Source organism: Lissotriton helveticus, chromosome 10 (genome assembly GCF_964261635.1).
Source record: "Lissotriton helveticus chromosome 10, aLisHel1.1, whole genome shotgun sequence".
Lineage (NCBI taxonomy): Eukaryota > Metazoa > Chordata > Amphibia > Caudata > Salamandridae > Lissotriton > Lissotriton helveticus.
Window position 1 is genome coordinate 906,323,809 of NC_136071.1, and position 15,976 is coordinate 906,339,784.

A 15,976-nucleotide genomic window follows, 5' to 3' on the forward strand; every position below is an offset into this window, starting at 1 on the left:
GGGGAGAGGTTGGACCCTGGACAGGAAGTCCGCGTTCCCATTATCCGTACCCTTCTTGTGTACCACAGTAAAGGAGTAAGGCTGGAGGGACAAAAACCATCTAAGGACCCTAGGATTGAGCGATCTGTTGCGGTACATCCAACTCAGCGGGGCATGGTCAGTTTGAAGGACAAAGGGGCGGCCCTCCAGATAGTATTGAAGTTTCTCTACCGCCCACTTAATGGCAAGGCATTCACGTTCCACGGTGGAGTACTTCTGTTCTCTAGGGTACAGTTTCCTGCTGCTGAACAGGATTGGGTGCTCCACCCCATCCCCGTCCTTCTGCGAAAGAACAGCACCGATACCCGTCTCCGAGGCGTCAGTGGCGAGTATGAAGTCCTTGTTAAAGTCCGGGGATATCAGAACGGGGGCTGAGGTGATGGCGTTTTTCAATAATGTGAAGGCCTCCGAGGCCTCCTTCGGGGCGTACTGGATCTCTTTGGACCTTACATCCTTGCGTAGGAGGTTCGTCAAAGGGGTGGCCACTTCCGCAAATCGGGGAATGAATCTCCGGTAATAACCGATCAGTCCCAAAAAGGCGCGAAGCTCCCTTTTATTGGAGGGGAAACCAGTGTCTCTGATGGCTCTGATTTTCTCGTCTTGTGGGGCGATAGTACCTTCGCCCAGCACATACCCCAAGTATTTGACTCTGGTATAAGCCGCCCGGGACTTCTTCGCGTTGATGTGCAGGCCGGCTTCCTGCAGGGCCCTGAGGATGGCCTGGAGATGTCGTAGGTGTTCATCCCAGGTTTTACTGTGGACGACGATATCGTCCAGGTAGGCTGAACAGAACGTCGGGAAAGGTTTTAGAATGCGGTTCATGAGCCGCTGAAAAGTGGCGGGGGCGCCATGAAGCCCAAAGGGGAGAACCGTAAACTCAAAAAGCCCTTCGTCAGTGATGAAGGCTGTTTTCTTTCGGTCTTCCATCCTAAGGGGTACCTGCCAATACCCCTTAGTCAGGTCAATGGTTGTTATGTACACTGCTTCCCCCAGTTTTTCTATCAATTCGTCAACCCGGGGGATGGGATAGGCGTCAAAAGAGGATATCGTATTCAAGGCCCGGAAGTCCATGCAAAAGCGTTTGGTGCCATCGGGTTTTGGCACCATGACTATCGGGGAGGCCCAGTTGCTGGTGGAAGGTTGTATCACCCCCAGTTCTAACATGTCTGTCACTTCTTGTCTCACTGCCTCCCTCCTGGCGGCAGGGATTCTGTAGGGTCGCTGGCGCACTATCTTCCCTGGAATCGTCTCGATCCTATGTTCCACTAAGGTTGTTTTCCCTGGCAGATCCGAAAAGACAGACATAAAGGGCATTAAGGTATCCTGTAGCTCTCGTTGTTGCCTGTTTGATAGTTCCGGATTAATGACGAGGTGACGTAAGGTGTTTTCCTCCGTTTGTTTGTTCGGGATAGCCAAGTGAACCCTCTGAGGAGGAGGACCGATCCACTTTTTGAGAATGTTAATGTGGTATGTCTGTGTTTTCGAGGGAGAGAGACGTAGCCGGTATGTGGTCTCCCCTATGGTGTCTACCACTTCATAAGGGCCTTCCCACTCGGTTTTCTTGGTGATAGAGGGCAATAGTACAAGGGCCCAATCGCCCACTCCCCTCTTCCGGAGCCGGGTCCCTCTGTCGTATGATTTCTTTTGTCTCTTCTGGTTTTGTTCGAGGTTTGTATAGGCCAGACTGCGTAGTTTCCCCAACTTGGACCTCAATTGTGAGGTGTATTCCAGGGGGGTGTTTTTTTCTAGGACCTCTTGCGATTCCCATGCGTCTTTAGTGATCTCCAGCAAGGTTCGGGGTGTCCTTCCATAGAGAAGCTCAAATGCTGAGTGACCGAGGCTGCTCTGTTTTTGGGCTCGGAGCACATACAGGGCTAACGGGAGCAACCGGTCCCAGGCCGGGCCTTCTGCGGACAACATTTTCTTTAGGGTGTTTTTGAGGCTCTGATTGTACCTCTCCACGAGGCCATCTGTCTGAGGGTGGTATACGGATGTCTTTAGATGATGGATATCCAGTGACTTGCAGATTTCCTTCATGAGGCGTGATGTAAACGGGGTTCCCTGGTCTGTAACCACCTCCTTCGGGAATCCCACCCTAGAAAATAACTCCACGAACTTCTCCGCTACATTGGCTGTAGTAGGGGATTTCAGGGGAAATGCCTCTATGTATCTGGTCGCATAGTCCACTATTACAAGTGCATACAAATGTCCTCGGGGGGTCTTTGTGAGGGGCCCTATCAGGTCCATCCCTACACGCTCGAAGGGTACCCCTATTATTGGCATGGGTTGTAGGGGGGCTGCCGGGGGTTTGTGTGTGTTCTTTTTCTGGCAAATCTCACATGTACTACAATATTCCTGTACGTCCCTGTAGATCCCAGGCCAGTAGAAATGCCGGATAACACTCTCTGTCGTTTTCTCTTTGCCTGCATGTCCTGCTGTTAAATGAGCATGTGCGAAAAACAGCACCTGTTCGCGGAAAGTCTTGGGAACCAGGAGCTGTAGCTCTTTTCCGGCAGCTGCCTCTCTGTACAGGAGATCCCGTTTTATAAGAAACCTGGGATACGAGGCGCTGGAATCGACCTGAGATGCCTGCGCCGCTTCCCATGCATTAAAGAGAGTCCGGTCTTCTGCCTGCGCAAAGCGAAAATTGCGGTCAAGAACCCAGGGTTCAGCCGTAAGTAGAGCCGAACGGGCTGTCTGTTTAGCCAGGGACGGTTCGTATACGGTTCTTCTGAATAGTTCTAGGAAGTCCGGATTGTCCACTCCCACTATCATGTCCTCTGGTAGTGTCGTTAATACTCCCACCCTTACGGTGCATTCCGGTTGGTTGTCAGTGGCAACGGGGACGTGGGCCACAGGATACGGTTTGACGTCCCCGTGTACACAACGGATGTGTACTAGGGCATCCTGGTCATATTGGGAGGGTAGGACAAGCTTCTCTTGTACCACTGACTGCCTACACCCGGAGTCTAGGAGGGCTTTAATACTAAACCCGTTTACCCTCATACTTACATGAAATGAGGTCCCCAGCTCCGCGGAGTACAGAACAGCCTTTGGCAGGTACCCCACCTCCATGGGCTCCTCGGTAGGTCTTCTCCGGGGGCACAGGCGGGCAATGTGCCCCCACTCGCCGCACTCGAAGCATTGCGGACCCCGGGGTACAGGAGGTTCCATCCTAAGAGGACGCGGCCGGAAGGGCTCAAGAGATGGCTTTGCCTTCTTGTCGCTTTTTACCAAGGGTTGTTGTTTGGAGGATTTCTCCGGTTCCCACCCCGTGGTCCTTGGTTGCGCGCGGGCATAGTTGGCGGCCATCTCTATGGCCTGCTCTACCGTAATCCCAGAGTGTTGCCTCAGCCACCTCTGGGAGCCATAGGGGAGCGCCTCCATAAATTGCTCCAAGTAGATCTGGGCCAGGATCTCTTCTTTAGTGCTGGTGTTGGACTTTAGCCACTTATCCGCCATCATCTTCAATCGGAAGAAGAGGGTCTTTGGGTTTTCTCCCGGTACTCCTTTCTCCTTGCGGAACCTGAGGCGGTATGCTTCGGAGTCGAGCCCTAAGTGGTCCAATATCACGTTCTTTATCATGGCATACGTTGCGTTCCCATCCGGATTCGCCACCTGATAGGCGAACTGTGCTTCCCCAGTTAATAGCGGGGCTAGGAAGAAGGGCCACTTCACCTCTGGCCATCCCAGCGCTCTAGCAGCCCGCTCGAAATTCATCAAAAACGCGTCCGGATCTTCTCCATGTACATATTTCTGTAATGAGATACCGGACGGGCTAGAAACATGGGCTCTGCTCTCCACGGTTACCACCCCGGTGGGGGGGGATCATCGTTTTCTGCATATTGTCCATCTGAGCCGCTATAGTGTCCTTAAAGAGGTCTCTGTCTGCTTGGGCCGAGGTCATCTGGCGCTCGACAGCCCATTCCAACTTCTCCTGTCCCTTTATCAGATGCTGTAACAGGGCGTCCATCTCGGAATCACAGGTGGACTGGGATGGAAATCCCACTTCTGACACCAGTTGTAAAGGGGCAGGCTCGGGGAACGCTGGGGAAGACGCAGCAGAAGCCAGGGGGGTGGGATCCAAAGATGCAGAGTCAGGGAAGAGTGCTCTTAAAGAAGGTTTTATTTTTAAGTATGCTTTGCGCCTTTTAGAGGACACTCTTAGTTTGGCAAAGTCTGAGGTCTCCGTCCTGACACCTCTTGTAAATCCTGAAGTCTCCAGAATGATGTAGGGTATCGAGACGCTCTCGTCGGTATGGAGGGAAGGTGATGCCGTCGCCCTCTGGTACAGGAGTGTAGACTCGTCCGGAGGCGTCCCGGAAAGGAAAGAAAAAGAGAAGGCACAATCACTGGGATGTCCGTGCACGACTTGCAAGGGCCCAGGGAGTGAGGGAAACCAAGTGCTCAGTTAACAACAGCCGTTCGATGTGCTCGTGAAGGGATGGGGAAATTCCTGACTGTACAATATTCACACTGGGGCTCTCGGTTTCTTCGGGTCGCTCCTCCCCACCCAGCCAGCCACAGTACCCCGTACCTTGTCCAGCCACGCTCCTCCCGTGGGACCGTGGCAGGGCGAAGCGCCAAATCGGTGGCCTCCTGGCTTGTCGCTCTCAGCTGGGCTCCTTCCACACGCTCCACCTCCGCTTCCAACACTCGACTCCACTGCTCTTCGTCTCCACTCCAACACACCTTCCGCCTCCAGGGAAACGCCGTCCGCCGTCTCCTTCTCTCTTCCGGCATTTGACTCCTCGACGCACGCAGGGGGCGTGGCCACGCCGTCGTGTAGTCCGCAGTTAAAGGGGCCGTGTTCTTCTACCGGAGCAAAGTTCCACATACTATCGGGCTCCTTTGTGCCCCATTCCTGCAGGCCAGGGTCATCAGTCAATGCAGGGGTGACAGGGGGTTTCCGCGGGACAGCCGACCACCACTCCCCAGGTACGTCAGCATAGGCATCAGTCTGTATAAGGACAACAGAAAGGGGGGTCAACGGTAGAGCAGACCAGCCGTCTGCGTGTACAACAGCATTGTCACTCCCTGGCCCCGCCGCCCTGTCACACAATCCTATTAAAATAGTGCAAAAGAGGCTTTCAACGAATAGGCCGCTTCACAATATGGTCGACTAGTTTCAGCCTAAAGGGCCCCTTGACCAGGCTTTCTTCAGGACCTAAATATAAGATTGCTACTGCATTCTTTCAAAAAAATGTAAAATGTGCTAAAAATAATCATCAGAGTACAACCTTTGGGGTAACAATACCTCAGGATCAGATAAAACTACGACTTCCAGGTTGAGTGATGCAAGATTGTAGTCCCTGGAAATAGTATTGCATGATTAGCCTCCTTATGACAGATTGCGCATTTTGACTTTCAGAACTACGGCTTCCTGTCCGTATGACATCACTCTGTAGTTCTTGATTGAGCAAATATGCGGCGTCGAAACAGGCATGTTAAAAGAAGGTTAGCAAAGGGCCTCTGTACCTCTCACTGACTCAGGAGAGTCCGAGGCACCGACCGATAGGTGAGTGTTTTGGCGCGAGCTGCGCTTTACTCACTTCTGTAATCTTTGTAATTGATGTTGTCTACACCCTGCGCTACGACATATCGAGGGTCCTAGATAATATGATGATCTTGACAGCTCTTATATTGTAGGCAGAACTTGCACGCATCAACACGCTCGTGTTAACAAACCAAACAAACGCTGGACCTAAGCATTGCTTGCCTCTGTACGCGTAGGACATTTTTTCCAATTTTTTCCAATGTAGGCAATAGACGCATTTAAAATTATCCAACTGCTATTAATATACAAAGCGTTTATTAAATTGATTTTCTAGCAGTTTGTATTCTGCGCACACATACCCTTTCAACTGTGGTTGCTTATTGATATACGCAGAGCGGCTTATTGATAATTGGACATGACCACTATCTATGAATTATCCATAGCCTCTACTGAGATAACAGAAGTGCTAAAACCTGACCACAAACAGGGCGTCTCCTGAATTGACAGACCTAAACTTTCAATTTACATCTATCACAGGTCTTAATGAACAGCACAAGAGTGTTATAAGTAATTTCATAAGCAATGTACTTTTAATTCTCAAACTGTTTGCATACTGTGACTATAGGTCGTTTTTTAGATAGTCTGCAGGGATTCAGTAGTTAGAATAGGAAATGACCTGACTACTAGACAACTCTGTCTTCTGAGATGGGTTCTTAGGTGTTTTCCTTTATGTTAAAAAAGCAGTCTACTATTGAGCATAGCGCCTTGACATATGTTTTAATCACAAAGGCGAAGAGAACTGCGTCATATAACCTCAATAGATATTCTATTTACTTCCCTACAGGGCGTGGTCTCCCATACTGGAGTTGTTACCGGGTGGGTGAGGTTTTTATCTCATACAAAACAGGTGAGTGCACCACCTTAAGTTTTGTGAACGGCAGTGCATAAAATAATTCAGTTGTGATTTATATAGCAAGCAAATGTATTTAGCTGTATAATACTACTTTTGGTGAGAATTTGAAATTGGTTTATCAGTTTACAACAAGGATGTATGTGCTTATCTTTTGCAGGTGTGAAGAACACTCCGCTTGTAATGAGGTATTTTTACACAAAAGGTTGTACTCTGATGATTATTTTTAGCACATTTCACATTTTTTTTAAGGAATGCAGTAGCAATCTTATACTTAGCCTGGGCAAGGGGCCTTTTAGGCTTAAACTAGTCGACACTATTGTGAAGCGGCCTATTTGTTGAAAGCCACTTTTGCACTATTTTAATAGGATTGGTAGCGGGATTTGTGATTAAAGTAATTTTTCTCTTCCAAATCCTTTTTAATCTCACTCACATGCACTGCACTGACAATTCCATCACCCACGCCATTTGATATCCATTCTAGAAAGGAGAGAATAGATAACTAAGTAATCATCTTCTTCTTTTTGCTTGCACCTTCTTCTGTTATTCATGTGGCCTGGTCGCAATCCGATCCACATAACTTCCCCCAGGGATCTGGAGGAGTTGTGGTAGGAAGGAAGGATATCCAAGTGATAACACTGACCTCTCTTGGTAGTTGATGGACATCCTATCATTCTGCGAAGGTCTTTCTCTTTAAACACTTTTCTGTGTTCATTTCACTTTGGATAGGTGCTGGGTGTTCGTTATCCTAGTTGTTGTGATAACCCAGTTTTTGCTCCTTTTTCTGAGACCACCAGATTTCTTTGTAGCTGTCTTTATATAGAATACCAATAAGAAGTATACTTGGCAAGAAGTCTAGGTATCCCTTACAAGCGGACAGTGACTTGCTCTAGCAATCCCAAGGTGCTCTCTTAGAGGGTAGTGTTGTCTAGCAGCCATTGGCTTATCAGAGAGGAATGTTAGAAATCCATGATGCACATGACTCAGTAAGGAGATCCACACTAATTTATCAAAATAAAATGTATCTTTATATAAATTTAGGCACCAAGATCATCAAAATCATGGAAGTATATTTTGAGTTAGAAATATTTACAGTTAAAAAAATTAACACTTTTTGGAGCGGTAATGTTATCCACGGAGGAAAGATGCCCTGGACTGGATCACCTCATTCCTCTCCGACAGAACCCAGAGAGTCCACCTCCCTCCCTTCCACTCCGCGGCCACCGAGATTCATCTGTGGCGTACCCCAAGGCTCTTCGCTGAGCCCAACCCTCTTCAATGTCTACATGAGCCCCCTCGCCGCCATCGAACGCAAACACAACCTCAACATCATCTCATCTCCTATGCCGACGACACCCAGCTGATACTCTCCCTCACCAAAGACCCAGCCACCGCTAAAACCAACTTCCAGGAAGGAATGAAAGTGGTGACGGAATGGATGAAGCTCAGTCGTCTGAAACTGAACTCAGACAAGACGGAGGTCCTCATCCTCAAACCATCCCCATCCGCCTGGGACGACTCCTGGTGGCCCACAGCGCTGGGCACCGGACCGACACCCGCGGACCACGCGCGCAACCTAGGATTCATCCGGGACTCGTCTTTCACGATGACCAAGCAAGTCAACGCCATCTCATCCTCATGCTTCAACACCCTGCGCATGCTCCGGAAGATCTTCCGGTGGATCCCTACCGGAACCAGAAAGATGGTCACCCAGGCCCACGTCACCAGCCGATTGGACTACGGGAACGCCCTATACGCCACAGCCAAACTTCGGAAAAGACTCCAGCGCATACAGAACGCTTCTGCACGACTCAATCTCAAAGTTCCTCACCACAGCCACATACCGCCCACCTGAAAGACCTGCACTGGCTCTCCATCAGCAAAAGGATCACGTTCAGGCTCCTCACCCAAGCGAACAAAGCGCTCCAGACCTAGGGCCCCGAATACCTCAATCGCCTCACGTTCTACACTCCGACCCGCCAGCTCCGCTCCGCCAGCCTCACCCTCCCACGAATTCGCAGAACCACCACCGGAGGAAGATCGTTCTCCTACCTGGCCGCCAAGACATGGAACTCCCTTCCAGCCCACCTACGACTGACCCAGGACTATCTCACCTTCAGGAAACACCTCAAGCCCTGGCTATTCGAGCAGTAGCAGCACCCCCCTCCCTTCAGCGCCTTGAGACCCTCACGGGTGAGTAGCGCGCTCTATAAATACATTATACATTGATTGATTGATTGATATACTGCATACTGGTAACTGAGAGCATCTTACAGGACCAAGCTTCCGTACTTAATGTGAGTATGCGGCAGGCTCCAAGATAGCACCAACAGGCCACCTCGGGCAGCACTGGGGTGGCCGGGTGCTGTGGCGCAACATAGTGTTGGGTGCCCTGTTCAAGTCAATAGGGATCGGTCTGGTCAAGAAGAGGCTGCAGGCCGGGACTGGGGGCCAGTTCAGCTGAACCAACAAGGGGGCTCAGGTCTCGTGATGCTCGGGGACACCTTTCGTCCATTTCTCCTCGAGCCGTGGCGACCGGGTGCAGATGTGTCCTGAGGCGTCCGTTTTCTGTCACCAGAGAGACTTGCAGCAGAGGGGGCATGGACAAAGAGGCTGCAGGCGGCGTTGGGAGGTCCGCAGTTGGTAAACCCAAGAAGGGCTTTGGATCTTGAGGGTCTGGGGACCACGCTGACACCACTAGCCCACTTCAACTCGGGTTAGGGGATACGGGTGCAGTGGTGTTTACCAGTGTCACATTTCTGGCAGTCCGGTGCCCTCACAGCTCTTTTGGGGTACCTGCAGGGGAGCAGCTCTGCTGCTCTACAAAATCCTGGGTGAAGGCTGGAAGTCCTCCCAAGCTTTTGGAGGCACAGGAAGCTGGAGAATGAGTAATCCTAGGCTCAATTAATGAAGACAGCAGACAGGCCGGCCAGTTGACGCCAAGTCAGTTGCTAGTCTTCTGGTCTTGCTTTGCAACTCTTCAGCATCGGCCTTTTTCTTTCAGGTCGGCAGGATCGGATTTCTTGGTGCCAAGGGCTCCCCTAAATACTAGATTTAGGGGCGTTAGGGCAGGGTAGTAGCCACTAGGCTACTTACCCATAGGGTCACTACGCCCCCTATATGACTACTTACTGTGGGAAGTGGGCATAATCCCGTCCCAGAGTTCCTAATTCTGCCATCACAAAGATGGCAGACTTTTCATTTTTGTGTCGACATCATGTAGTTAACTCACCTTAGGGGTGGAGATAGCCTGAGGGTGAACACGCCTCAATTACTATTAATTTTCCCGCCTAGCCAGGTGCCAAAAGGGCGCTCATCAGGGGGGATGGCATAATCTCTAAAGGAAAGCCAGGGTAAATAGCAATGGTGGCGGACTCTTTGAAGCTCCCTGCTTTAGAATGCTAATTTACAGGTCATTCTGCTGTAGGGGGGTGTAAAACATCCTCTACAGGAAAAGGCTTTGTTCCTGACCTCCTAAGAGCTTGGGCAGCCATCCCTGGTGGTCATAAACTAATCTGTGGTGGCAGGCTGGTTAAGACCAGTCAGCCAGCGCACTAGTAGTTGGTAGGGTTACAGGGGGCACCTTTAAGGTGCCCTCTGGGCTCATGTATTAAAAAATCCATCACTGAAATCAGTGTGGGTTTATTAATACAAGATGTTTGATACCAAACATCTTTGGATTCAGTGAAGTTATCATGAAGCTGGGGAACTCGTTTACACCAGTGTCCAGCATATGTATTTAAAATGGCTTCCATGAACACTTGCACTGACCGTAATTAGACTGGCCAGCACAGGGGCATATTTGCTCATGCAGATGTGTCCACACATGTAGTGTTGTGCAACCTGCCTTAGGGCTGTCAGGGGGGACTTATTTACACTGCATGCAGTGTCTGTAGGCATCTAGGCATGGTACAAAGGGATGAGTGCCATGTCGTGTTTTCACTTGTGTCTGCACCAAAAGATGCAGCCTGCAATGACAGTCTGCACGAGTTAGGCGAGGGTGGCACAATACATGTTGAAGCCATTGTGGACCCTATTCAGTACCCTTGCCCTAGGTACTATTTACTAGGGACTTACAGTATTACTAAAGGTATTGCCAATTAGGGGAACAATTGTACAGTTTAGGGAACAAGATATGGCACTGGGGACCTGGTCTGCCAGAACCCAGTGAACGTTCAGACAAAACTGTATTGAATACCAGGCAAAAATTGGGGGTGACCATGTCAAAAAGGGGCACTTTACTACACAAGTTGTTTACCCAGCTCTGAAAAAATATAAGAACAAATAATTAATGTTATATTAAAGCCAAACAAGGCAGTCTGATGAGTTTGAACATTTGGAAAATGTGCACCGCTGCAACAAGTTGCTTGCAGACACGTTGTTGTTCAGACACCACAAAAAGATATTTATATGCAAGGCTGGTTTCTCCAGCATTATCTTTCATAGATTCACACACTATTGTATATTTATTAAGTCAGACCTGGAATCCTCCATAAAACATGGAAACGTTGCATGCCTTTACACATATCCATCCAAAAGGGCCAAATATCACTGACAGGAACCATCAGACTATGAACTCATATTATCACCTTTTTACATCTGGTCTAGGAGGTAGGGTTGGCCGCATATGAATCTGTGTATGATACCAGTACAGGAGAACTCCCTTCACAAGTATTGTGAAAAATGTACTGTTCTCTTGCAAAGGATGACTTATAAACTCACATACTATTTTAATTGAATGGCAAGCAATACATAATTTGGAGTTGTGCAAAGAGGTACACAAACACCAGTATTGGCCTTTTTCAACAGAGGCTGGCATATATGACTGTCTGCAGTATTGTTTAACAGTTTTGTTTACAGAAGGTGTGCACACACTTATACAGTGCCACCATCACAGATGTCAACCAGCACAGTGTTGGCAATACACTGTGTAGCAGCGACCCTTTCTTTTGCTGAGTGGATGGTCACTCACCATGCCAGGTATCAGCTTTCTATTAAGAAGCAGTCCACCATATACCTGTCCGAAATTGAGGTGGTGATCCACTGCTGTTATCTAGGTTTTTCAAATGCGAAGAACAACTACTATCACTAAGCTCTCTTTTTAGGTTCTGCTGCAAACTCGCCAGCTTTGCAGAACCCAATGCTTCACCATATGAAAGGTTTTCATGCCATAATTGATATTACAAAAAGAACAATTGACGAGCAGAATGCAGAACAAGGTCATACATTCACCCCAGTACAGAGATCTAAGCCTAAGTATATTGTTTACTTTTTTTAATTATTACAGCAGCAAAATATAAGCAGGTATACAACAATTTTAAATGCTTGATGGGGGTCATGGGGGACGTACACAACCTTTTAAAATGATTAACATTAAATGCTATGCAATGTGATGGAGGCATTACAACAGCTTGTCAGAAACCGGTGCTGGAGAAAACATGGGTATGGATTTTGAAACGTAAATAAGCATTGTACATAAAAATATGATATTCAATAATTTGCTACAATAATTTATTTTCAGTAATGTTTCTTAGTTTAACATATTGCATTTATTTAAGACAATTTGTTATATAGGGGCTAGGAAACCCTCAGTCCTCTACACCTGCTATAATCTTTATCCCTGTTTGGCAGTTTTTTTATAATCCCCCTTCTAAAGTTAATGGTCTTGTTTTTCCGTTCCGTTTCTCACTCATTCAGTATGCTTTTCTTTCATTTTTCCAAGAGAAAAACAGCCCCCTACAATATTTTCACTTTCCTTGTTACCACATGATAGTACCAAATGAGCTCCAAAACAGCATGCCAGCTACTCTAAAAGTGATCGGATGCTCGAAGGTAGTAGTATCCTCTCATAGTAATATGATTTCAATGATTATCAAAATATTGTGCATTATGTTTTGTCTCTATTTTTTCATATGTTATTAACATAATTTTTATATAAAAATATATGCTAGTTATACTGGAAATCACAACACATTTCCCTCACCTTGTATTAAATAAAGCAGCCTTTGCAGCCATAGATATCGCATCAAAGAGGTTTCCATCACACTCCAACAACTGAAGAAAAATAAATGTTGTCAATAGATTGCAAGTAAACAGCTCAGGTTGACATTTTATTAGTGAATTTAGTAAAAATAGAAAACTTGCTCATGTGTGTTCTTGACCAAACAGAATAGTATTCCTATATGCACATCTCTTTTTCTTATTTCTTTTTGCACCAACCCACGTACATAGTTATAGTGTGTGTTATAACTAACTGGAGTAGTACGCTTCCCTTCCTCTAATTGGTGGTATAATGCGCCTGTGAGACCCTTGGTGTGAATATATAAAATCACATATGTAAGACATGGTCAGGTGTGCCAGTGGAATCTTTCTCCACATTTCTGATAAAATGCTGTAACACCTAAACCACGGGAAAAGACACCACATCCGGTTTCTCAGGGACTTGGTGTAACAAACTTCTCGTACTGAACAAAGGAAGCACAGGGGGATGGAAAATAATAGGATATTTGTGTAGTGGAGAATACGGCTGACTGGATATCAGCTGGTCCAAATACTCAATTATGAGGTTACATATTATCGAGCATCCTTCTTGGTCATCCATGCAGCGTTTTGGTGAACAACAAACTGACTATTAAACTAAATATTCTGCATTGTTTGCTCATAACTAAAACAATTACTTTGAAGAGCCTCTGCATGACTGAAGCACTTTCTTTATCCAGTCTAAGATTTCAAGACATGGTACGACTTGTACAACAGAGGCCTCCTCTGGCCACTCGCTTAAAGCTGCGGACATCCATTGCTCTAGAAAAGGTGGGAGATCACAACCAAACCCAATAACCTACTTTTACACCAATTCACCAAAGTAGGCTTATAGATGTCGCCATTATCTGGCTAACGCCAAATTACATTCTCAAACTCTCTCTAACACAAGTGTGAAATCGCCTAACTATCAACCAGACTCCTTAAAAATGGGAAGGGGGAGCAATCTTTTCTAAGGTTATAGGGGAAAAGCCTTATGGAGTCTTGTCTCACTGTGGTGCCCTCCGTAATCCTCACAATGACAGAAAAGATTTTTCAAGAGACCCATCATGGGTTCCTGAAAGAATCAAATTGATTCGGCTTTGCACAGTGGCCTCGGATTGTAAACAAATGCTGCGTCTACTATAAGGGTCACACCATTTCCCTCATCATACAGTTCGATTGACTGACTAATTAGCTTGAAGCAACACTCAACAATGTAGCAGCAGCACTCTGCACATTAACACAGCAAATTAAAATGCTGATATATAATACATACAACACTCATTCCAAACATCTGCAAAGCTGAATCACGTTTAAAAAACTGTAATGATATTTAAAGAAACTCAATGAATGACCAATTCTCAACCAGGTATCTCCATCACAAATTGACAGACTACACAAGGAATGGGGTATATAGGTTACGTTTATAACTACTGAATTAATGAAGAACTAAAACAAGAGATTTCGGGAAAAGGGATTAAAAAAAGACTGCTTAGACAATGTGCTTTTTGAAAACTAAGCGATATAACCTCTTGATTTGTAGAAAGCTATGGCCTTCATTTTTAAACACTATGAAGAAAACTATTATCAGGGCTATCATCACAAGCTTGTACTGGTTTTTGGTACACTGAAATTTCGGATATACAGTTTTGCACTGCCCAAAGTGCTGTTGGCTAGAAAGTCAAGACTAAGTGAAGGAGTTGCACATAACACAGCTGTTTTTATTTCAATGCTACAGATATGGCCTTTATTTTCTAGAAGTCACTCCACCTCTCACAAGCTAACACAGTGTAAGAATACTACCCTCATCTTATTCCAAGATTAAAAATACGTTCATCAAAAAGCAGGTGCAGCTACAAGTAAAACAAGAAAGAGGCAATATTTAAAATAGAGGACCTAGAGCACAACATGCTTTAACAAAGAAAACAGGAACCAGTACATGGCAAAAAAAAAACAATGTAACAGGAAAGGATTCCAAGGTGCACAGTGATGCACATGTGCCAAAGGGAAGCACCCATGTACATATACTATTACTAACGCTGGAAATAACCATCATATCCTAGAAGAGAAGACCAGCCATTTTTATACAACTTTTCAAATAAAGGAAGGATTTGTGTAAACTCTAAGTAGTTCAGGCTTAGTGCTCAATTCTGGATTGCCAAACAAACCACGTGCCAGCCCTGACAGAGGTCACGGTCGTTAACACTGGGTGACCGGCAAGCGTTCTTGCCCCAGCACCCAAATCTGAATCAGCAGACAGGTACCCAACCCTGGAGTAGAGTTCTGCGACATGGCTGGTGGGGCTTTGAACTCTGAAAGCTCAGTAATCCATGTATCATTGGGTTCGCCTGTTCATTTTAGGTAACCCCTCTCTTGATTTTGTGAAACTGATTCGTCCTTTATTCTAAATATTTTTGGGAAAAACTAAGAGTGCACTACTTTTTAAATGTCATGTTGCAGTTTTCTCAAAAGATCACCAGCTTACTTTCACCGTCTGTTACAAAACTGACTACTCTCATCAGTAAATATTTCAGTTCAACTGTATTTCCTAAATGGGCTCATGAAGATTATTTTCCATATAGGATTCTTGGAGATTGCCTACCTGATTTTCTTTTCATTTGACTTGCTGGATGCTTTTGCACAGTTTTCATGTATAAATAAATCAGACATAACAGTCCACTAATTTAAAAGTATGTTTGTCGTTCCTAAAATACCATCCTTAAACCAACCTTCACACTGATCCATAATGTGTATATATCTGCACCACAAACAACATACTTTAGCAGGTTATATATGTGAGAGCCTGTGTTCCTTCCTTTCAAACAGATAGTTAATCAGCAGGGATGAATTTATTTATTTATTTATTTATTTATTCAAAGTTTTATATAGCGCGAACAAGATCCTTACAGATGTCAGAGCGCTTCACAATGAAAGGGGTAGGGGCAGTAGGAATGAACAGAGGTAATGGGAGCAATGTAATAGTCACTAACATGAAAGGATAATAATAACATACATAAAACATATCAAAATACAGTCAGGTAAACAAGAAATATAAGACGGCACAAGTCAATGATCCCACTACAGAGGTGTTCAGGTACACTTTGGGTGTGTGGAAGGCTTAGAACAGTGTTTAGTATAGAGAGAGCACTGAGTGGGGGCACCGGGAGGGTGAAACAGTGACCCAACGTGTATCATATATTGGTTGGTAGTGAGAGAGTAGCGTAGTAGTGTCTCTCTCAAGTAGAGGTATAGTGCCAAAGGACAAGGTAAGCATTGACACAAAGCAATGCAGAGTCTCTGATCCAACACCTATAACGTTCAGGAGATCTTGGCCAGAAGGATGGTTTTCACCTCTTTCTTGAAGAGTGCAGTGGAGGAGATACGCCTGGTTTCAGGAGGAAGCGCATTCCAGATCCTGGGTGCCATTCCTGAGAAGGAGCGCTTGTAAGTTTTCTCTTTCCGGAATCTACGGGGTTTCAGGAGTAGATTTTTTGAGCTTCTGTTGGATC

At 46.2% G+C, this 15,976-nt stretch overlaps 1 protein-coding gene across 1 annotated transcript in view; it reads right to left on the reverse strand.

Annotated features, from left to right (window-relative positions):
- EXOSC7 (exosome component 7) overlaps positions 1–15,976 on the reverse strand; it is a 200,646-nt gene that overhangs the window by 65,725 nt on the left and 118,945 nt on the right. Inside the window, exon 5 of the mRNA XM_078663551.1 lies at positions 12,430–12,500. Within this exon, the coding sequence (XP_078519677.1) occupies positions 12,430–12,500 (71 nt within the window). The remainder of the gene's footprint in view (positions 1–12,429; positions 12,501–15,976) is intronic.